The following is a 24,120-nucleotide window of genomic DNA, read 5'->3' as shown; positions in this document are numbered from 1 at the left end:
ACAGGGTATAGAAATCAATATATGTCAATGCAATTGATTTCCATTTTCATCGATGTGTATGACAGAAAGCAACTTCATGTCCATATTCATATTCATATGCAGAACGTGCTTATCTCTGGCAATGGTACTCGGGAATCTGTCTGCCTTTTGATGTGGGTGACTCTGCCTTTGCCTTTGCCTTGGCCTTTGACACGGCTAGCCAAATGATAGTCGAGCAGCCAAACGAGGGCTGATACTCATTTAAATCAAAAGCAATCGCCTTTCGACTAGAGTGGTGTTGCCTGGTGCCCAAGGACTCGCATTGTCCTGCCCCAGCTAATCTGACTTGTCTTGTTGTAACTTTGGAGAGACACATGTCGCATTGTCTTGGGGCTGCGAACCGCAAATGTAACTTATGCAGCGAACGCACAGCCTCAGACTGTCAGCCAGCTTGCCAACCAACCAACCAGCCTGCCAGCCAGCCATTCAGACAGTCTCTTCTATTGATAATATGCTTAACCACATACTATCTGCAGGGTTTTGCGGAGTTTTCACTTTTATTGTTTAAGCTTTCAGCACAGATTGTGCGCGTATTATTGAAATCCCTTTTGTGCGCGCCCAAGACACAGAGGCACCCACATACACACACCTACAGACATACTTGACAGACATACCATACACCACTTAAGCTAGGCATTGTTTTGTCCCGCTCCTCGTAGGGATTGGGCTGCGCCATTACCCGCACTTGATTTGTACAAAACAAAAGCCGTGTTACGAATTGGGAAGTTATTTGAAAGCATTGATTACATATCGATACAAAGCAGATTAAAGTCATGCCAGGCCAGAAATTCACGAACCACCAACCGGCAACATGCCACCGACCGCCGCTGGCTTATCCTCCATGACTATTGATATTTTCCACAACTTTCAAGTAAGTGCTGGCAGTGCTTGAAATTTCGCCAAGTGTTTTCATCGATAAGGCAATGTTTATGGATATTTATATGGGCAAAGCAAATACGATGGTGCTGTTAGCCACAGCCATTGCCAAAAATTGCTTACTATTATCAATTAGGATGGCAAGTCCTACCCTATTTTCGCCAGCTTATGCATTAAATTCGTATAACAATTTGATTACATAAAATAAATATGTCGAGTTAGAATAAATATGTATGAATGTATAACTTACATATAAATCTGTAAATTTGCAATAAATTATCTTTCGTTTGTATTGTGATGTTTAATTGAAAATATATTATTGAAATAGAAAAATGTACAAAAATAGCTGCAAAATAAATTTGATTTTCTAATGAGGACATATTTAGTCGGTTTAGTTGGTGCAGCGTTTATTTATTTTTAGTAAGTTGTCTACCTAAAAATAGTATGTTTAGCTTATGATGAGGTTAAGGTTAAATTCCTAAAAAGAAAAAGATGATCTGTTTATAATACCTCGAAATAGGGGATACATGCATTGCGCGAAGTTTTGATGCAGGCTACGAAGGGGCATCAAGCATAGAGATATATATATATATATAATTGATAACCAGAGTGGGTGTGGTCGCTATAACTGGAGGAAATTCCTCTTCATCGGCGATATTAAATATAACGTGGATTCAGCCGCATATAACGTTAGAGTAATACTGGTTCTGTTCTACTGTATGCTTATTCATTAGATATATAAGTAAGTACTTGTATTATCTATCCTAAAATTGAACTCACTTTACTTTAGATATATGCTGTCAATGGAGTGGCCCTGCGCCGCTGTCCGTTCAGGTCTCCCGCTACATATGTCACAGTAACGCCGACAAGACAAATACGCAATATTAAAGTAAACATGTTAAAACCATAAAAACGCAACTTCACAAAGTGGGGCAACGGTTGGTGTGCGGAGGTGGGGCGACTGCAAAAAATATTGCAAGGAAGCAGCAGGGCACAACAAAAACACGCGCCAGAGAAATCATGTAGAAAGCATTCGCCCTTGCTTCTATGCATGTGTGAGTTTCTCTGCTTCTGTGTATGCATGTGTGTGTGTGTGTGTGTGTGTGTGTGTGTGTATGTGACTGAGTGTATATAGTGCCTGCCACGTTTGCACAAACTCCAAGGCAATATTTTTTGCGCAAGCAACGAACTGGCGAACAGTTGACTAATGCACAACAATGGCGACTATCCACTGGCGCTCTAAAGAGTGGGCTTCGGCAAGTACAGATCGAGACGAGGATTTGCGGGGCGCTGGAGAGAGGAGGGAGCTACGAAATATGTGAAATCATGAATAAACTGCCATGTGCACAGCGTTCAACATTTGCTATGGGTTTGCCACTGCCAGAGCTTTGGCCTGTATGGCCTTTGCCGCATTGCTTGTGCCGCTTTCAGTTAGAATTTTTTTTGTTTTGTTTGTTTGCCGCTGCCTTTGTGGCAGCTTCCTTGTGGACGCATTTCTATGTTGCCGGCGGTGCTTGTAGGCCACCGCTAAGTGAACCAAGGAAAAAGGAAAACGGAATCCCTCTTTGTATGCAAGAATTCCAGCGAGGAACTTGACTTTGTCGCGTACCCCATAGGGCCGGGCCATTTCACTTTTAAGCTTTCTCTAACTAAATGCACTGTGGCTGTGCATGATGCTCCATCGTATGACCATCACCGCCTAACTGCTTGTGACCACAGCCAAAGTGTTCACAATATGTGACGGCTAAGCTTTAATACTCATGAGATTCCTTACAACTTTTTAAGATAGTTTGTTGTTAATCCTTATTCGAAGGTCTGGACTGGAAAATGTAATGTCCCCCTCTCTGTTTGAAAATCTCTAAGGATTATATCAGTGAACAGAGAACTAAGAATTTCTTGTCATCATTATTAGCTATTAAAACAAACACTGATTAGCGAATTCTAAAATTTATAATACACCACATGAACTGAATTAAAGAAAAAACAAGACAGAACGTTGTTGTCGGGCGCAACCGACTGCAAAATACTTTGATTCCAATAAGTCATACCATCTGATAACAGGTCCAACAGAACAGGGCGGGTGTAACCAATAAATATCGATCTTTGAAGGAGGTTCCTAGTATTCTATCCTATATCTTAGTAATCTACCTTCTAAGTTTGGTAACTGTAACACTGAATATACAAATTTTTAAGAGTGATATAATATAGTTCAGCAAAAGTATGTAAGAGGCAGAAGCAAGCATCTTCGACATATAAATGATATACGCATATCTTTGATGAGGGTCTACTGCAACTAACAACTACATCCGTCTGTCTGCCTGTGTGTCCGTCTGTATGAACGTGCCAATATCAAAGACCATAAGAGCTACGGACTTCAAATTCTTAATACAAGTTCGCATATACATTGAGCAAATATAAATGTGTTTTTATTGTCGGATATTATTGGATTTGTATAGAAAAATGATGTGATTGGTTCAACTGATGGCAATCGCAAAAATAACCTTAATTGCTAACTTAGAGCAACGTACGTAGATCATAAACTAAGTGAATTCTGATTTTTTGGTCTCTAAGAAAATCATTTTACACGCAGCTCGGCATTAAATCATGCGCACCCAAAGCAGACATTTTGCACTAGCATAACTACAGACAACTACCTTATATACATATATAAAAAATATATATATATAAGAACAGTTATATATATAACAGCAGTTTTACTGCATTGCTTGTTCAGCAGCAATGCCTTCTGTGTGTGTCGGGTGCTCGTGCGAAAATGTTCGCTTTTGCTGTCTGCTGGCCTGGGTAATTTTTTCTGGTGCTGCCAGCTGAGCTTTAGTGATGAAGGGTGTAGCTTAAAAATGAATCATTTGACTTTTTCATATTTAATAATTTATAAGAATTAGCAGAGATTTGCATTTTTTTCGCCCTCTCCACGCTCGCTCGCAGTTGGTGCTGCAAATTTCTATTTAATTTCAAGTTTATTGCAGGCCATTTGCTATCTGCTTTCGCTGCAGACTTTTGTATCTCTCGCTTTTATAATTTAAAGTGGCAAAAATAGCAATTGCAATGCAGACTTCTTCTAATATATTTTGTGGCTTGTAGTTTGTTATGGCTGTCAACCGTCTAGCGACTGTGGTCTTTGGTGTTTGACATTTGCTCAAGCAAGGCTGCCTGCAATGCTTCATTAGCAATGCCAACAAAAATGAAAGCGTAGACCAAATCCCTACTCAAATTGGAATTCATGCTATTGCGTTTTATTTGCTTGGCCGGGCATGCAAACAGAATGCGCGTTAATTTTCATCCTCATTTGTCTTTCAATTTGCATTTGGCAGACGAGTTGCGGTGATTGTGGATTGGTTCGGGGGCAGTACTTTGTGCACACTACTTCATTTAAATTTGATATGTTTGCTGTTGCCGTTGCCGTTGCTTATTCTACTTGTCTTAAACTTGCAGCCAGCTTAACTTGCCATTAATGCTGCCAAGCGCACTGTTCATTCAACGAACATCATCATCGTGCTTATCCTTAACAAGACCTGAGACCTGGTCCTGTGCAGTAGTTCTACGGTTGTTGCAGTCACTGCTCACTGGGTGAGTGAGCTCTGAAGTTGCTGAAACGAAAGTTCTTAAATTATTGTAATTGCATGCCCTTTCCGCTGTCAAGTTGAGCACTTCGTGCCCCAATCTCTCTCGGCTTAAAGTTGTGCAGTAATTAATTAACATTGCTTGGTTAAGGAATGAAATACAAATAACTTTGACATTTGTTTGCATAATCTAATTATGTATCTATTTTTGCCATAAACACTTAAGCACTTCAATCTTGCAGCATCTTCAGCATCTTTATTCGCCTGCGCAAATCCCCATCCAGACAGACTTAAAACAACACAATCCAAATTCCTGCACACATCAATTTATGACAATATACACAACGTCGTCTATGAGCAGAGTACTCTTAACTACTTTCTGGCATGCACTTTCATTTGACAGGCAATGCAGCTTGTAAATTTATTACACATACACAACTCATAATTGATACTTTAAGCAAAAAGATAAATAGCGTGAGGACACTCAAAGTTATGTGTGCTATAACGTTTTAATTATCAAAATATATTTAAGATTTAATTGAGCACTTTGATATGAGAAATTTTATAAGCTTGTAAATGCCAAGCAGTAGAGGGGCAAAGAAAGCACTTACCAGCAAAATTTCTTTGTCAAAAGGAGATCACGGCTGCTTCGTGATTATATTAAGACATTTTCAAACAAGTTAAAATGCTCCAATTTAAACTGCTCGACTAGGATCTAACGTAAAAAACCAGCTTTTTGGTTTACAAATACGTATTTCTTATCCGATCCTAATACAAGTTTTGCAATTGGAAATCGATTTGTATCGATATTCGCATAACGAGGGCAAAATTCAATAAACTTTATGTGCGCTTGGTAAACCCAAAAGATATATTTAAAATTTGAAGTCTATAGCTCTTATTGACATGCTTTCTTTAGTTTGTTACATAGATTTACTAAAACTTACTACGCTATTTCCCATTTTGAACATTTTTGGTGTTCTATTTTTATATACACAATATCTAGCAGTCGAGCACTCTTACCTCAAGCAACCATTTGTATGCATGTCATTAAGTAATTAAATACAAATATGTGCTCTGCACAAGTTCCAATGAAATCAAAATATTTGTACTCAAAAGTAATCAGACTGTTTTAATTATTGCATGCTAATTATACATAATACAAGTAGTTGAAATACTATTTACAATAAATATATATAACTGGCAAATATTGTGCAGCATGCTATTTGTCTGAATAAAATACAAAAGATTCAAATTGTTTTTTTTTTTTTCGCTTGACCTATGCCTAAATTGATTTATATTGAAATTGTGAATGTTTAGTAACTGAACTGTGTTGCTTATTTTGTAAGAAATTTCCATTGTTATTATTAAATATGTTGCCGATGACAGTATGACAAGAGCAACCTACATCGACGGCAATTCAATTGATGAAAATGTTTTAATCGATTTTATGCAAATGATTTTTTCTTAGCTCAGGCTTTGCAAACACTCAAAAGCTATTACAAAATATTATTAATAATAATAAAAAGCTCGGACTCTCTGGTCACAGACAATCACACACTCGCACACACAAAAAATATATGCTGCGGATAGATTCCGACCCATTTTGGCCACAAATAAATGATTTTATTTTCTGTTAGAGATGCAAATGTTATGCAAACAAAGAAAACTTCCTAATGGAATTTCTCACATGTCCGACATATGCATAAAACCTTCTCCTACAAACATTTCATCTACCTTCACCTCAACCACCTACTGTGCAGCGGTCCGCAACCACTTCACAAACATGTCAAAAGCGATGTGCCCAAAAAAAAAAAATAAAAATAAATAATAAAAACTAAAATAGAAAGAACAGAGCTTTGCATGGAAAGTGAGTCAAGTTTTGCAATTTGAAAGACGATAGATTTTCAACGCCTGCCAATCCCAAATATGCAAATAGCCGTGCCACACCCATATACCAACCATAATACAACATGTATATGTATTTGTAACCTATTGCAGAGATTTGCTCTTGTTGTTATTTTTGTTATTGTGGCTAAGCGATTTGCTGCATTGTGGTTTTGGTACACCGAGCTAATGAGTTTGTGGTTTCCAGGACAACGAGCATAATTGCTTTTAATTGCAATAAGCAAACTATTCAGACTTTTAGTAGTTGTGGTTGCCGAAACATTCCAAAAAAAATACACTTATTGGATACCAATTCTTAGTTCACTCAAATGAACTTATGCTTTGACAACGATCCCAAATATATATTTAGCAACTGAATTTACACACAGAAAACACATACCCAGAACGGCACTCACAATAATACTTATTTAGGATGCAATCGGTTGGAAACTTGATTATTGAAATTCGATGCCTTATCAACGCGCATCTTAATTGGAATTTCGTAATTCGGGTAAGTAAATTTATAAATGGCTAATCAGCAAATCAGACTTTAAGTTGAGAAGGCACTTAAATTCGATGTAAGAGATGAAAACTTTTCAGGCAACTTTAGTCGCTTGTTTGACAATTAATACAACAGCCCAAAAACTTTGCGTGCCAAAATTCCAGCAAATAGTTTATTATCCTCACCCCACCCCTCCCTCTATTCACACACACACACTCTCGTCCCTTATAACGCTCAACTGACATCGTTATGGCATGCTCTGCGTTGTGAGTAATGGTCCCTCAAAACGCAGCCACCACAAAACATGAAAAGTAATGCCTCTTTTGTTTGGCTATGTATGTGTATGTCTGTGTGTGTGAGTGTGTATGTGTGAGTATAGGCGTGGTGTGATGCCAATTAAAGAGCAGCAACAAACCTCAATAGGATTATCACTTTTGTTATTGTCATAGTAGTGGTTGCCACTGGCAACAAAATTGAATTTACTTTTGTTATAGTAGGATTAAAGATGAAATCGAAGTATCGACAATCGAAAATCGATATCTCACTCCACAACTTGAGTGGTTATTTAGAAACAGCGTTGTTATTTATTGTGAATATGGCAAAAAAAAAACTATACCAGAAGCAGCAATTCGCATTCTGCACTAATCCTCGTTTATAATTTCTAGCAAACTTTCCAAGTTTGATTTTCATGGCAATCGCTTGACTCAATCGTATTTATTAATTGTCTTTCACTTGCCCACTTTTAATTGCATTCATTAATCATGATGTGCATTCTCAATTATTCCCACCGACTCCAGCAGCTGCTGTGGCATCTGTATCTGCAAGTGATGGCAAAAAAAAAACAGTCTTCATAATCTGCAAGTGAATGTTCGGTAATTGATTTATCGACGCTGGCTCAACTGCAGACAATTAAATAATATGACATAAGCCTAGAGTTTATGCAACATTCTTTCATCGGACTGGTGCAAAACATGACTACCAATGAGTTTGATGGCATTTGGAATTAATGTTGTCATACAATGTGAATACAAGCACAACAAGAAGAAAAATAGTTTTTCAACGAACAAACAATATATCACTTCTGGTTATGATTTCTTTGTGTTATACAATTGTAAAGTATTTGAACTGCATTTTAATTCTTTGAAATTGATGAAATAACAAAAAGAGCTTTTGACTAACAAGAGTTAAATAGATGTTCAGATTTTCTCCAAGGATTCAATTCGACAGAAATGAGCAAAATTTTAAATTTATAAAGTATTTTTAAAGCTAATTATGGCTCAGCCTGAATTTAACTCTTTTTATTTGTGACCGCAGATATAACATTAATAAACACCTTGCAACTGAAGTGACCTGTTTTCGATGGTAAACAATTGAAAAGCCACATAAATATTTACACTAATACAGGAAATCTGAAATAAACATTATGTAAAAATCAATGCAATCCCATTTTTTTATGCTCTAAATGTTTTTTCAATATTCATTGTGATAATTTTATCAAAATATTTGAGGTTCAATTGTTCGAGTTGTTGTTATTACATGCTATTTATTTACAATTCTTTTAGTGTTGTGATTGTATTTGTTGTGCAGTGTTTGACAAGCGTAAACATGCCACGTGCATTCCCATAAGCACACACACATATGTATATATATATTTATATATATATGTATTTATATATATATATATATGCATGCAAAATGCTGAACGGGTAGTTCATAAACGTTGACAATTAATTCAGCAAATGGCTGCCATTGAGCTAATTGGAAAACCTAAATGCGAATGCGAATGCGAAGCCAATACTCAAAGGGCTGCACAAACGGCTGCTTGGGCTAATGAAATTATTTGTAGTAATTAAATGGCACCCAGGGGCGTGCTTTTAAACCGCTGCGTCCACACAAATATGTATTCACACAACAATTGTGATTTGGACTAAAACGATTGGTGTGGTGTGGAATGGAAAAATTACACATATTCAAAATATTTGTACAGCTATTAACAATCGCCTGAAGGCAGAATCTCATAAAGTAGCGGCTCAGCATCCTTGGTCTGCTTGAGTTTCTAGATTGAAGTGCTCAATTGTAAAGATGATAATGGGATACATTTGCATCTATGATCTCCTAAAGATTACTTCGGATTACAAACTGTTCTCCACTAAAAGTTATCACATCGTAAAAGTTAATGAGTGTTGGCTTCAAAAATATCCATTAATAGAAATTATTATTATAAACACGAAACACTTTCTAGTTTTCAGGGTGAATTTCGGTTTCGCCCAATGTTTTTCGGAATATATAGAATTGCATTTAATGACCACATCACATGTCAAACAAATATCATTTAGTGTACAATAATACATGTATTGTCTGTATATATGCGATGGTTTGTTGAAGTAAAAAGATAAAAATTAATTAACGCATTTAAAAAAAAATACATTGGAAAAAAGAGAAATACATTATGTTTTGCCACTTGCAGTTTTGTATTAGGAATCAATCATCGGTTTTCTCAAATTGTAATATAGAATTTTACTTTAGTTTACAAACTACGTGTGTACTATAATTGAAATGATCAAAGCTCGTTTAAGTTGATGTTGTTGCTACTGTGGCTGTCCTTATACAATATTTGTACTATTATCAGCTTTATTTGCGGCTGACAAATAGAGCTGGGCAAAAAAAAAGTGCATCTAAGCAGCACTTAAACCCTTCGGCTACATATAGGATTTCGAATCGCTTAGTTATTCGTGTTTACTGCCAGCTTCAGCTCATGGGCTTTGTTTTTAGTGGAGTGCCTGCCGTTTATCTATGCAGGCAGGCTGGCAGGTAACTAAGCAGTTAGCTTCATGTGCTAGGAACAATCAGCTCATATCGGGCAAGCCACAAATTCCAGTCATTACAAGCAATGACTGTAAGCTGAATGCTGGCCAAGAGAACAGTATGTATGTCGAGAACAGTAAACAGGTAGCAGTTAGTGAACCAATTGACCAGTTGGCCGCTCAACCATTCAGGCGAAGAATAAAGGGCGCACAGGGACAGGGACAGGTGCCCGAGGAGGTCCAGGGGCAAAATTGAGCTTAAGCTGCAATTAAGCAATTGTCTGCCCGTCAAGCTCCTGTTTAATTGAGCAAGCAACTCGATTGTAGTACTGACATTCCTAATAAGAACAATTGTGTGTTATTCAATAAGCCTGCTCCTCAATTCTCAATCATCGGACATAACTGAAACCTGAAGGCTGCAAGTTGCAAGCTGTAAGCTGCAAGCGGCTTGTGGCACGGCAGTCGTCAGCAGCCTTGGAGATTTCTATGCATAAAGCGCAAATGTTGCACAATGTAAACCAAAGTAATCTTCAGCTCAGTCCCGCAGCGAAGCTGGGCGTGTGGCATGTGGCACAGCTTGCGGCAGCCCACAAAGCAAATGGGGCATTGCGAGCAAAATAAAAAGGCAAACAACAAATTTTGCAATGCTTCCAATTGCCAACTTCGGGCCTGTTGGCAAGCGTTAATGCAACTTTACGGTTTTTTTTTCTTTTCATTTTTTTCTTTTAAGTGGAAAACTTTTGCGTTGAGCGAATTCGAAAGCGAAAACATTGCGTGCAATAAAGCTGCAAAAGTGCCTCAAATGCAGCGCAAGAGTGGCACGAATGTCGAAGGGAAATGGAGAGTGGGAGGGTTGACGCTCGATCAAATCATGGCCTTGAGCTGAAATCCATGAGCTGTTTCAATTTTCTAATGGTGCTGACCAAAAACTGATGTATTCAAACCATAAAGATTATGAGGGATTTCATTGAAATCTAAATGAAAATCGAAATTCAATTCCGGATTTAATGCTGCTGCCTGCAATGCTACTGCAGTGTCATAAGGCCGATATGATTGTCGGTCTTTTGGTACTGGCCAACGAATTTTAAATTACCATAAACAAAACAATTGAATGAGCAGCGAAAATATAAACATAAACATGCACACACACAGCTATGAAGCGATATATGGCTATATAAACACACATACACACATACAAACACATACACACATACAAACACACACACACACACATACTCACACAAGCACATCAAAATGCAAATAATCAGCGTTATATGCTAGCTCGTTTCGATGTCGCTCATACGCCGCTTTGGTCCCCTTCGCTAATCCCGGCACGCAGCATCAATAAGTCAAACACGTCAATGGCAAGCACTGTCAAAAAAAAGGAAAAAGGAAAAACATGAACAGCGAAAAACAAAAAGCAAAAAGCAAACAGCAACAAAAGCAACTTGAATGAAGAGACAAACAAGAGCAAAAGCAGAATTTATTGTTGCTCAATGTCGCATTTATCATCACTTTATGCTACTTAATCGAGTCGTCGGCGTGCGTTTTTCTATGCCCCCGTTTCCGTTTCGTTTCCAAAAATGTTTCATTGTTTACTTTTCGCTTTTGTGTGTGCGTGTGTGTGTGTGCGTCAAACACACGCTTATTGTTTTTCCAAGCCACGCACTCACAGACAAAGGCACGCACGTGCTTAAGTATTTTTCAGCGTCTTTTTATGCTTTATGGCGCCATTGAATTTTTCGTTTGTTTTCTTATTAAAATATAATTTATATGTGTAGTCGCAACCAGGACATGGACTGCAACAAGGCAGCGACACACACACACACTAACTTATACACGGAAAACACACACATTAAAAGAAAACAAAGGAAGAAACGACAACGACAATAAGAAATATGTCGTCAGTTGGCAGTCGAAACTTCGTTGGCCGTGCATATAAGACCAAATTGACGGCCATTTTGTTATTTATGTGCATGAGCAAAGTAAAATAGCTAAAACAAAAAAGGAACAATAATAAAGCATTTTTGAAGGTCAAAAACTGCCTGCAATAATAATCATAACTATTTTTTTGATGTCACTTGTTTAAGTTTCGTAGAAATGACAAAGTTTTGAAATTAATATATAAATTGCTTGCTTAAAATGTATATCTATCTTTGCTTTATTTATATCTATCTTTGCTTTATTTATATCTATCTTTGCTTATCTCTGTCTGTACTTACTTTAGTCCATTTTTATCTTAATGTATATGCAATTTATTTTTAAAGTAACATTATTCCATTTTATGTGGCCATGGTTTAAATTTAGTTCAGTCCAATTTCACTAATTTAAATTAGAATTCGTGTACAGGTTAAGTAACAAAAATTTCGTAATTAAATTCATTTTATTTATTTGGCTACTGCTTGGAAATTTGGTATGCACCTTTTCAGTGAATGTGTAATACATGCTTTTCAAATAGCCTTTGCTGGCAATTAGGCCAATTATTTATTTTTACTAGCTGATAAACTGTTAAATGGTCGTTAAAGTCATAATAAATTTAAATATTATGTGTTTAGTTCCGATCAGAGCACGTACAGTTTGCCACAACTATTAAATTACTTGCAAAATCCATTTAAATAGTTTTTAGCTCGAATATGTATTTAGAAATCTAAAATATGTAGACATACGTATAATGCATATTTTGTATAATGTGCATAATTTTGTTGCAATTTACTGCTCGATATTGTTACTCATTTTACAAAAGAAAATTAATTTTTGGAATGCTGGGCATAATAATATATAATACGGTAAACATTAAGCATCAACATACTCACATAGTATAAAACATTCGTATACAAAGGCATATAATAATATTTATACCCTAAACTTATTAAAAATGGAAAATAATGGTTTTGTGCAAATGTATGTAACAGGGAGAAGGAAGCATCTCCGACCCAGAAAATATATTTATTCTTTATCAGGGTCAACAGCCGAGTCGATATAATCATGCCGGATTGTCCGTCCGTCTGTATGAACACGTGTTTCTCGGCAGAGCGCACTTGTAGACCTTCTTACTTTTAAAGAGAAAATTTCCAATACAACTTGAATGTATTTAGCAACTGGGTTCAGGGTATATCGTAGTCGAGCTCACTCGACTACAGCACTCTTATTTTGGGAAAGCCAAGTTAATTTCGTACATAAATTCATTCGATTTTAAAATATTTTAATAAACTGCTATAAAAGTACATTAACTTATTTGGTTACAATTAAAGTGGTTAGTCGCTCAAATGAATCCTAGAAATTTGTTCATTAAAATATTAACAAGTGCAGTCAACAATTTATTTTCCATTCGGATGCATGCTCTTGAAATGGAAATGGATTTTAATTTTAATTAAATATACAAAATATAGAAAGAAAGTATTTTATTGAACTCACTTATCTTTTGCATTTGCTTTCTTTAACTAAAGTTCTAATAAATCAGCATAAATATAGTAATAATAAAACAGCTTTCTATCGGCTAAATGAATTGTTTTCAACAAGCAAGTCTTGAACAAAAACCCAGACATGTAAAATCAGTTATGATTGTTACAAGTTAAGCAAGTTCTAATAAAAGCTACAAGAAAAGAATATGAAAAGGAATAGAGACGAAACGACTGCAAGCCAACAGAAACGCAATAAAATAGTAACTTTTTGCAATAGAATAATAATGAGATGTGAATCTGTGGCAGTTCGTTAATATATTCTATGTAATGTTGCATTAAGTATGGTCTGCTCAGCAGCAGTACTATAGACCGACGGTGTCAATCACATCACATAAATTAGGAGTCGCTAAACTTTTTTAATTAAATGCCAGGGCAAAGTTCTTAGCATGTGAATCTGTTTATTAATCAACACTGAGTACGGAAATAGGCAAAGTTCTAATGAGTTTATTAATCAGCCATAAATTTGGACCATTTCCCCCCAGGAGGTTTAGCCTAGGAAAGTGTCATAATTTAGATAGTCCATCAATAATGATTACATGGCTTACATGCTGCTGGCTAAAAGCTACAGTTGGCAACAGTTACTTGCTCATTCTCAGGCTTTAAGTGCAAGGTCATGTTAAAACCTTTAAGTGAATCACATGTCGCATTTGTTTAGTTGACTCGGCCAGCAGCCGGCCAGTCGGCTAATTAATGTGCAAAGTGTCAATTAATCAATCAGGCGATCGATCAATCCTAGCAGCCAAATGCGATAAAGTCAATACAAAACCAGCCAGTGCCAGCCATTACAAACCAAATCCTCTAGTCAAAGGCGAGCAATCCTTGCAGTTGTTTGTGTGCCTGTGAGTCTGTTTGTGTGCAAACGTGGGTTAGTATTGACAGGATAAACTCAACGAGCTGTCAACGCAGGCTAGAGCAAATAACCGGCGACAAAGGCAAAACGGCCAAAAGAGTGCATAAGCAAAAAGCAGAAAAAAAAATGGGGAAAAAATCAAATAAATAAAAGGGAAGCTAAAGTCAAGTGGGAAAAGCGGGCACAAAACGTTTTGGCAAATAGCAAAAAAAAAAAGAAAAGAATAAAAAAAACAGATAAAGCTGCATGCCGACGATTGCATACTCTTGCAAAAGGAAGTCACCTCGCTTACATTTATTTTTAAATAATGTGTATTGTTTTTTGTGTTATTTTTATGATTAATACGACCCTAAGTAATATTTAAGACTCGAAAAAGAAAGATCTATGATATGAGCGGATCAGTACGATATGACTCCTACTGCCTCAATACATTGATATATTAGGTTAGGCTGAAAACTGTGAAATATGTTGATGACCATGTATCATATGTCATATGTATCATATACTATTCTGATATCACCGACTCCTACTGTCTGCCAAAAAAAAAGGAAGCTGTAAGAATAGTGTGCATGGAAACGGACACACACACGAACAGACAGAACAATAAAGAATTATATAGATAATATAAAGATATATGTTGATAAAGAATTTATGTACTTCATCTTGTCGGACACGTCTCGGTCAATGCCTTACAAACTTAACGACAAAATTATACAACCCTGCGCAAGGATAAAAACAAAAAAGGAGAAAATCGGCAGCCAGTTACGTAGCAACGATCCACGGAGCTTGGGACAAATATAATGAAAATGTTTATGTAACGCGCTGATGGATGCTGTAGGGTTTTATTTGTATGTCAAGTCAAAGGGAAATTGAGCTACGAAGTTGACGAAATACGACAAAATGCCAACTAATTATGAACAAATTATACAAACGTGTTAAGACTACCGAAGTGTGTAAGCTGATTGAGACTTGACCATGCCATTTCGTCCGGTACAATTCCAGTTAAATGCCAAAGCAGATATCTAAATAAATAGAAATTGTTTTGCACAGGCAGCAGCAACAACAGCAAAAAAACAAACATTCAGGGATTCAATTTTCTATCCATTGTACATTTAATTAATTATTTTTCGTGCGAATTGTTCAACAATTATGATAGAGTGCCATTAACTTGGCAAGTATTTGAGTCCGTATCGGATAAGTGTATATATTAATTTCGAACAGCTTTTTATGGATGGCATAACTCTGCATGCTGTAACATTGTGAAGCATGCTGTTTTTTATTTGGAATTTACCACTTGATGTAAGTTGAAGCCAGTGAGTTATACTGTAAATTGCAGCTCACAAAAATTGCCAGTCATGTCTTTAAAGCAGTTCCCAATTCCACAGGCGCCACAATTAATTGCGCAACATAAATTGCCGGGGACCTCTGTTTTTTGGTCTTGGTACCTTGATTAATGCCTGACAGACAATTTGGCTCTTCAGGTGGGCTCTTTCTATGCGTCGCAGGACGCTCTCAAGCTCTGGCATAATTTGACAAATTTTTATATGAAGCCATTTGGCTTGCGTTTGTCCCAATTGTTCGCAGATGATGATGATAATGATGATGATGGGTTTTCAAGTCGCGAGCACTTAACACAAATGGGTTAAAGTCTGCAAAGTCTCTACGTATGTGTGTGTGTGTGCGGGGAAGGAGTGGCCTGCCATTTGTCAGTGCAAGTCAACAGCCCCAATGTCTGGCCACTATCAACAACCGGCTATGCAATTAAAGACCTTGTTTTCTTGCAGTATTTTGGCTCATTTGGCAGATACAAGAATTAGGCGTTTTATGGTCAACATTCTCGTATTCCCAGCAATTGAGAAATTGTATTGAGTAATGGGGCAGCCCAGACTCAATTGCAGCATCATCAGCCGGAGATTCTATCCATACAGATATCTTGCTCTATCCGCTTCTCTCTCCCTCTCTCAGTTGAACAACTGCGCAGAAGCTCTCTCCGGCGGCAATCGTGTGTGTTCGGCATTTGCCACTTGATGTGGCACTGTGGGTCAGCAACATGTTGATTTGTCGTGCTCCAATGTGGGTTACGGCAAGTTCAGTTGACTATGTCAATTGCTATTTGTGTGTGTGTGTGTGTGTTTGTGTGTGCGGCAGCCGCAAATTAAATGAATTGCGGCTCGGTGCTGGCAACATTTGTTGCCGCCTCAACCGGGCTCAAGCAAATGAATGAATCGCCAAATGTTTGTGGTCACAGTCTCTTCAACGGACTGCATGGTGTACTAAAAACAGAGGTATGCGGTTGGTTAAGCTTTGGCCAGCATATCCGAGCGCAAGAGCAACAATTAATTTCGCTAACCAGAAATTAATGATACTTATAATACTTGGTTGGTTTTTGCTTGAATCCACACAAAGCTTAATGGATTATCGAACTAAATAAATATCTCAGAATCTTATCTGTCTCATAACTTTAAAAAATGGATAAGAGATTATGCGATTATTGGAAAATGAGTTGAATAAAAACTAGAATGCTATAGTCGGGAGCGCTCGACTAGGATACATCCTGAATTGAACTTTAAAATAGTCTTGTGATTTTTAATTAAGGTTCGCCAGGAACTAAATTAAAATTTAACATAGAAAGCTTGCTGATTTTAGTTTGTTCAATAAGAAAATGTTTTTAGGTGTCTGAATCTGTGATTTTTATACAATCTTAATGAAATTTATATCAATATATGTTAAGGCATATTTTATATTAATCAGGCTGCTATATCTAAATAATTGTGGATTTTAATTATTATGGAAATCAAGATATATCGATATTTCCAATGAAGGCAGTTATCGATCAAATAAAATCCAACGAAATAAAATAATATAAAAGAAGGTCGATCTACTTAGGGTTTCAAGTCTCGTCCTCTTATAGTCTCTGCGATCGGAATTTTCATAAAGACTCAGTCATAGATGGCTAAATCGAGTCGTCTGCTGATTTTGATTAAGAATCATGCACATTATGGTGTCGTACAAGCTCCTTTCTGCCTTTTATAAACATTTGCACAGCTTCTTTGCCCATATTTAAGTTATTCATAGAAAATAACATTTTTAAATTGACTATACTAATAATATTATAAGCTATATTACTAATCATTTTTGTTACTTTCAAAATATTTAAGTCTCAACTATTCCATTGCATCAGCGATGCTCCCAGAGATGCTTTGGTGCCTATATTTTCAATGAGAACAGAACAAATATTTTTATTGCATCGCTTTACAAAATGTTTGGAACCTTTCAACCAGCACTCAACACAAATCAATTACGGCCCGAGGGGCTATGCCTGTGTGAACGAGTATTTTTGCATGCATTTTTTATGGTTCGCCATGTACGATGTACGATGTAGTTGGTCGAATGTTTTGTTGACGAAACTTATCAACAATTCAATTTCGATAAAAACTCGTAACTCCTCGTCGAATCGTAACTCATTCCTCTCCTCAATGCATTTTTTAGCACATCAACTTTGGCTCTGCACTCCCATATATTTGTGAGTATGCGTGTGTTGAGTATTGGCATTTGAATTGTCACATCTGCTTCATAGCTTCGAACTCATTCATCACATGCAGGCTGCTATGCGGCCTGTCAGCGTCTGCCAATGCAATCATTTTTATTGCGCGAAAGTGTGTGTGTGTGTTTGTGTGTGTGTGTATGTGTGTGAAATAGAGCGCATAACCATACCACAGTGAAACAATACACCATGGAGTAGGAGCTAAAATTGTTATATTCTAACACCGAGGGTAAGGGAGCATATGTGCTTATTGAATTATGTCTGTTAGTATGAACAGAACTGTTCTCTAAAAAGTTATAAAACTTGGATGGTAGATGAATTTCTTCTCCAAGCCCAAAACACACTCTGCCACCTGTTATCAGCTGCTCTGACATTGGTATCAGAGTATTTTGCACTCGGTGACGCCCGACTACAACATTCTCACTTGTTTTTTCTTTGGCCCACATGCAGACACGGCTCAGACTATAACAATGAGTGTTTGCTGGTGTGTTGTCTGTGTGTATGTGTGTGTGTGTGTGTGCGTGGTTTAGACCGTGAATAAGCACAATACGGCCATAAATTATGGACCGACCAAAAAATGCACTTTTTAATAGCAGTTAGCTTTTGTCATGCAAAGCTCCCGCCGTAAAGGCTGTTTGTCCCGTATGTTGTTGTTATTTGGCGAGCAGAACAAACGTTTACACATCGAATTGGCAATATTTTTGGTGCTGTTAGCCTAGAGCTGGTGCTCTCTGACAAATGAATGGTCGGCAAGCTAAAAGTAATCAATATTTAAGTTTACGCTTGGCAAAAGTTTTTGAGACATAAGTGATGTTATCATCAAGCCACATTATTTAAATTGTGTTTTCTTTTCGATTTTTGCCATTATTACAACAATCTGCCTTGCACAATCGCAGTCCCTTCAAATTAAATAGAGGCAGACACATATGCTTCAGACAGCCCACCCGGAAAGAGTTTAAAGAGTCTGCCACTCAAGTAGGTCAACGATTCGACCACAAATTGTTGGCTTGTCACTTACAAACAGACAGGCAGACAAGCAGACAGGCAGACAGACAGATATATTTACATAGGCTTCTTTTGCACAATTTTTAAAAGCTGTTAAAGCTGTTTTGCAGCAAAACAAAAATCTCTGTAAGCACAGCCGTGTGGAGTGTTATTCAGATTTCGCATTGATTTTTAAATAAAGCCCATTCGAGTATATGTGTTGCATGTAAAATTAAATTCGCGTACCCACACAAACACTTACATTGAATTTCCATAAACTGCTGACTAAAATTGCGCACAAAAGCATGCAACACTCAATTGAGTTTAATTGCTGCAATGCAATAATATGTATCTGCAATATGAGGCAGGCATTATTCAAATATAAACAAATTTGTAACTGTGTCCGTACACTCAGAGAACAGAAATTTGCGGTTTCCTGTGCTTAAGTCATGGTATATGTTATAAATAATATAAAATCAAAAATATATCTAATTTTCAGGGTATTTTAAGTGTGTACACAGAACTCTTTTATTCGCTGCTATATTTTTCAATTATTCGGGGAGATTTTTATTCCGAGTGTATATTTAACAACAACAATATTGTGAAAATAATATTGTATTGTATTGTAATATAACAGCTTATAGTTTGTGATTTGGGTGTAAGTTAATTTTATGCCCATTATCGGTAAATATTAAGCGCATAATATTGAAAATTGTTTTTGCAAGGCACGTTAATTAGTTAAGTAGTAGTTGTTGTTGCTGATCGTACTGTTCTTTGAACCATAGTTTTGGGGGCACCTTCAATTGTGTTGTCTCTGTCGCACATACTCGTAAACAAACTTGAAAAGTTTACATCATGCAAAATAGTCTCCCTGCGCCGACTTAGTTTGCGAAGCCTTTGAGCTGCAAAATTAAATAGCAAAGCAAAGTGCGCAGCTAGTTGCTTTTTTAGTGTTTTATTTTATTTTTTGGCAGCAAACAAGCCGTGGCTGGCACAGCATCCACCATTGCCTGTCACTAGTATGTGTTGTGTGTGTGTGTGTGTGTGTGTGAGTGTGTTTGAGTGTATGGGTTATGGGGTGTGGCACGCCCGCCTCTCTAGTGGCCGTATGGCATGTGCGAAGTTGCGCAAAACTTTTTAATATGCTTGCGAAATTTTATCAAAACTACAAAATTGCAGCAAAGTGCCAACTGCCTGTGCACTGACTGCAGCTGCAACTGCAACGGCAGCGGCAGCGGCAGAATAAGACAGCAAAGGGCGCCACTGAGCCAACTGAGGAGCTGGCCAAACAAAACACAGTCAAGCGAAACCTTCAACTCAATTTGGCAATCGCATTTCTTGCTCTACTTCCGCCTATTCAACTTGACTCGATTTGCATGCCGCCGACCGACAGATACACGTGTGTGTGTGTATGTTTGTTTGACTGTGTATGTGTGTGTGTGACAAGCGACAGTCGTCGCGTTGCCTTTATGTGTGTTTAAGTGGCAATGCAAACGGCAACATTTTGGCGAGCACTTTTCTCTGTGCCACTGACAGTTACACGACATTCGTTTTTTTTATTTCCCTTTTTTTTTGGAAACTTTTTGTGCTAAATTTAATTGCAATGAAAATTTTCATCCACTTGCAGTGGCAACTTGTGAAAGTTCACTGACAAATGCATCGGGGCGTTAGCTGTTAGCCTCCACAGAGCTTTTTGCCGGGCCAACTTGTAGCAGTCACAGACGCCAACAGCTACTGCATTTATTTGTATGTGAGAGAGATGGCGTATTTGATTAATTGGCCAAAATTCATTTTATATTTAATGTCAAATAAAATAATTATGCTAGTTGGTAAAAGTTAATGGCTGTAGTGCTTTTAATTTAAGACGAATTTAATGCTGCATGCATGCATGCGTGAAATAAATGCCAAAAAGTTAATGAATCACATATGTATAAGACATATGCGTATATATGTATGTCTATAAGACCTCAGCTCAAAACACAGAGTATTTAAAGACAGTAACAATCAGAAAGGGTTTTATACAAAAAATATAAATTTCATTTTTGCTTAACATTTTAAATTTATAAACACTTGATTCCATTAAAAATGGGTATAAATTGTTGATCAGCATCAGCAACAGAGTCGATTTAGCCTTATATGCCTCTATAAACGTGCCAATCACAGATGCCATGAAAGCTAGAAACACAAAATTTTTAATATAAGTTAATTTAGGGCTTTTTACGAACCATTTCGCAGAATTACACATCAAATTTGAACGAAACTACCCCTACAAGAGCTCTTAAAGATATTCGAGTACTTGGAACAGTATAGAACTTTCTTGTCACACTTTAGTTACAATCAACTATATAGCAGATTTTCGCGTCTTTTCTCAGTTGATTGCCCAAGTATGTGGAGTCAAATGTTAAATGTGACTATTCTAATTATGTGGAATTCGGTTGACCATGCCATTATTACGCATACGCCTAGTCGCCTTGCGTGTCGCATAAAAGCAATTGGGCCAACAAATTAACTGTATTTGCTGCCGCTGCCGCTGGTGCTGCTGCTACTGCTGCCAGTTGGCCACATTGTAAATAACAACAGACACAAAGGGCGGCATGGTACGAGTGTGTGTGAACAGTAACAAAGCACATGCTGACATCAGCATCAGCAACAGTGTGTAAATCAGGATCAGAGTTCACGGGACATGATTGTAAATTATCTGAGAATCTGAGGCCATACCAAAGAAGTGACAAGGCAGTGTGATAATGGTAAAGATTACGGTGATGATGATGTTGCTGTCGAGCTGATCTGTTATAAAGTTGGAGCCAGGTGACCCACTTGTAAGCAAAACACCGTGTGCTCAGCAATTGTTTTTGGCCTTCATTGTAAAAATAATGCACAAAACTTTAGACACCAAACACAACACAATACCAACATGGATTGGGGCGACAAAGTCCAATGGACAACTTTGCTATACAAATTTCTATCAAAAGATTAAGCAAAGACAAACAAGTGGGAAACAGTGACGCAGCCGTTGGCAAAACCACCCATCCCATCGACCAACCAGCGAACACTTGCCAAGTTTTCGTAGATAACTTTAAATATTTATCCTCGTTGCTCTTCAAAATGGAGCTGAGTTTGGAGCTGTGTCTTTTTCCGTCTGTGGTTTGGTTTGGCCTGATTTTTATTTATGTCCATTTTACGTTTTGTTAGTTTGACATATCAGTGACACTTACTGCTAGCTCCCTCAACATTGCAGCAATATTTTATTTTATTGCATGGCAAAAACAACAACGAAACAACAAAAGAAAAAAAAAGTGTTCACACTCTGTCATAAAAATACAATTTTTATATTTGCGTGCAAGTTGTAAACATAAATTTGGGATGCAGCAGCAACAACAGCCCCACATAAAATTGAGAATCTCGCAAGTATTTTGTTTTTTCTTTGTTTTTGGCCCGATCGATTTTTCATATTTTCTTTAAGGCATCTCCAGGCGGCACTCGTCGAGCAACTTTGTCTTGGCCAGAAGGTGAGGGACCAGGTGCTTGCCAACTTTTCGGGCGAACTTTGTTGGCGAAACTTTTCGGCATATAAGTTGTTAATTTGCGAAAAGAAAAGGCGTTTAACTGTGGTGCCGAATTTTGATTGTCTGGATCAAAAGATTAGTAAACCATCATAAGTGAAGTGCGAATTATAATAATAGACTACAGAAAATCTGAACAGTGAAAAGATTTGGAATCATAATTTAATTAGCCGAATGAAAATTATATTAAATTATCTTTTTGGTTCGTGTTTTCTGTCTAAAAATTTAGTAGTTTGAATGAAAATTATTTTAGAAATGTCTCGAATCAAAAATGCCAACAAAAATCGGTTAAAGGGGAGTGGAGGTCCGGCAAATGAAGGCGGCAACAATGGTACAGACGGTAGTGGAGGTGGTGGCGGCGGCGGAAGTGGTGGTGGTGGTGGCCGCGGTGGCATGGGTGGAGGACGTGACGTGAGTAAAGGTGGCGGTGGCCGTGGGGGACGCGGTGGAGATGGAGGCGGAAGAACCAGAAACAATGGAAATGATAACCAAAACGATCAGGAAAAGATGAAAGATCAAAGACGTGGTCAAGATGGAGAGGATGGTGCTGGAAACGGGGGACGCGGAGGCCGTGGAGGTGGTCGTAGTGGTGGACGAGGTGGCGAAGGTGGTGGAAAAAAGGATACCAATGATGAAAACAATGGTTCAGAGAGTAGAAAGTGAAAAGATGACATAGGCAACGGGACAGCTTATGCTAGAAGGGGCAGAGGAAATTGAGAAAACGAGGTAGACGGCAATGTAAGCAAAATTGATAGCAATAGCAGCCAAAAAAGCAGAAAAACATCATCAAGTTAGTTCTTCGAATTGAGTGCACTTGAGTCCGAAAACGATGGCTAATGAGCATTCGTTTGCCACACAAAAGTAAATTCAACATGCAGCAGCAATCGGGTTACAAAGAAGAAATGTAAAATAAGTAAACTTAAGTAGTATTTTTATCAGACAACCATGGAAGTCTTCGACTTGAGATATATTCTGCAAAGGCTCTGCATTCATCGAAAACCTCATCAATTTAAATCAATTTATTTTTCTTAACTGCAAATAGAAACTCCAACAAAATATCGATTTTAATAAATGATGCTTCTATGACTTGTGTAGTTTGACAACCAGCTGGTGGCCAATTTAGGTAGAGGGTATCTGCCGGTCTGACCAGTTCATATAACTTGTCGTTGCTCAAAGGGGCGAGAGAGAGAGAGATAGAGAGAGAGAGAAAGAGAAACTGTAATACTCTAATAATACCTAAAACAATACAGTGCAAAGAAAAAACCATAGTAATGGTTATTAAAGAATGTTTTGTTTTGGTGTGTGTTACCAAGAAGTGTAAAGTGACAGGTGAAAGAAATTATTTGTTTGCAGCAATGAGATGCAAGGAAGCAAAAACTAAACACATAATGACCTGCCGCCACTGCAGTTGCTATTGTTGCGTTTCCTTTTGTTGTATGTTTAAGAGAATTGTTAAGTGAAAGAAACTAATCTATTGCCCCTGCGCCAAAAGAGACAACGAACATTATTTCGAATTTTCTCTTTAATTTAACTCTTCTTTTTACTCTTCTTTTTTCCCTGTCAGTTTTCAAGATTTGCACTAAGTAACTACTAATTTAAAAGAACCAAAATCAGGAGTTAACAATTAATTGTACATTGTTCGATAAAAATGAGAAGAGTTTGCAACTATAATTTTGGCCGCAGTAGAGTTTTTGTTACGTTGCTTCACTGGCGCCATGGTAATATATCTGACTGTTGTATCCATCAATTGAAAATATTTTCCCTTTGTTGACACAAATCAAAGCAGCTGCATAAATCTTAATCAAGCATCCTCATTCTCATCGTCGGTCTCAACTGTCGGTCGACTAAAAACGAATGAAAAATCCGCCAACTCACGGTCAATTGCAATTCAATTAGACGCAATTAGTGCCTGGGCACGCATCTGCTGTAAATGTATGTGTGTGTGTGTGTGTGTGTGTGTGTATATAGATACACAGATAGACACAGATGAAGACACAGACGCTAACATGCCATAGATTACATAGTTAGAGTG

At 37.4% G+C, this 24,120-nt stretch overlaps 1 protein-coding gene across 1 annotated transcript; it reads left to right on the top strand.

Moving 5' to 3' along the window:
- Nucleotides 1–22,343: 22,343 nt before the first annotated feature.
- LOC122322532 (probable H/ACA ribonucleoprotein complex subunit 1) lies at nt 22,344–22,751 on the top strand. The gene has a single exon (XM_043215193.1). The coding sequence runs from the start codon at nt 22,344–22,346 to the stop codon at nt 22,749–22,751; it is 408 nt and encodes a 135-aa protein (XP_043071128.1).
- Nucleotides 22,752–24,120: the final 1,369 nt, after the last annotated feature.

The sequence above is a fragment of the Drosophila grimshawi genome, unplaced genomic scaffold (assembly GCF_018153295.1).
Source record: "Drosophila grimshawi isolate 15287-2541.00 unplaced genomic scaffold, ASM1815329v1 contig_311, whole genome shotgun sequence".
NCBI classification, from domain to species: domain Eukaryota; kingdom Metazoa; phylum Arthropoda; class Insecta; order Diptera; family Drosophilidae; genus Drosophila; species Drosophila grimshawi.
The sequence above is the reverse complement of the archived record's forward strand: the minus strand, read 5'-3'. Positions and strand labels throughout refer to the sequence as shown.

Bases quoted from the DNA above. Each gene is read 5' to 3' on its own strand.
- LOC122322532 (XM_043215193.1), top strand. From the start codon at position 22,344: ATGTCTCGAATCAAAAATGCCAACAAAAATCGGTTAAAGGGGAGTGGA.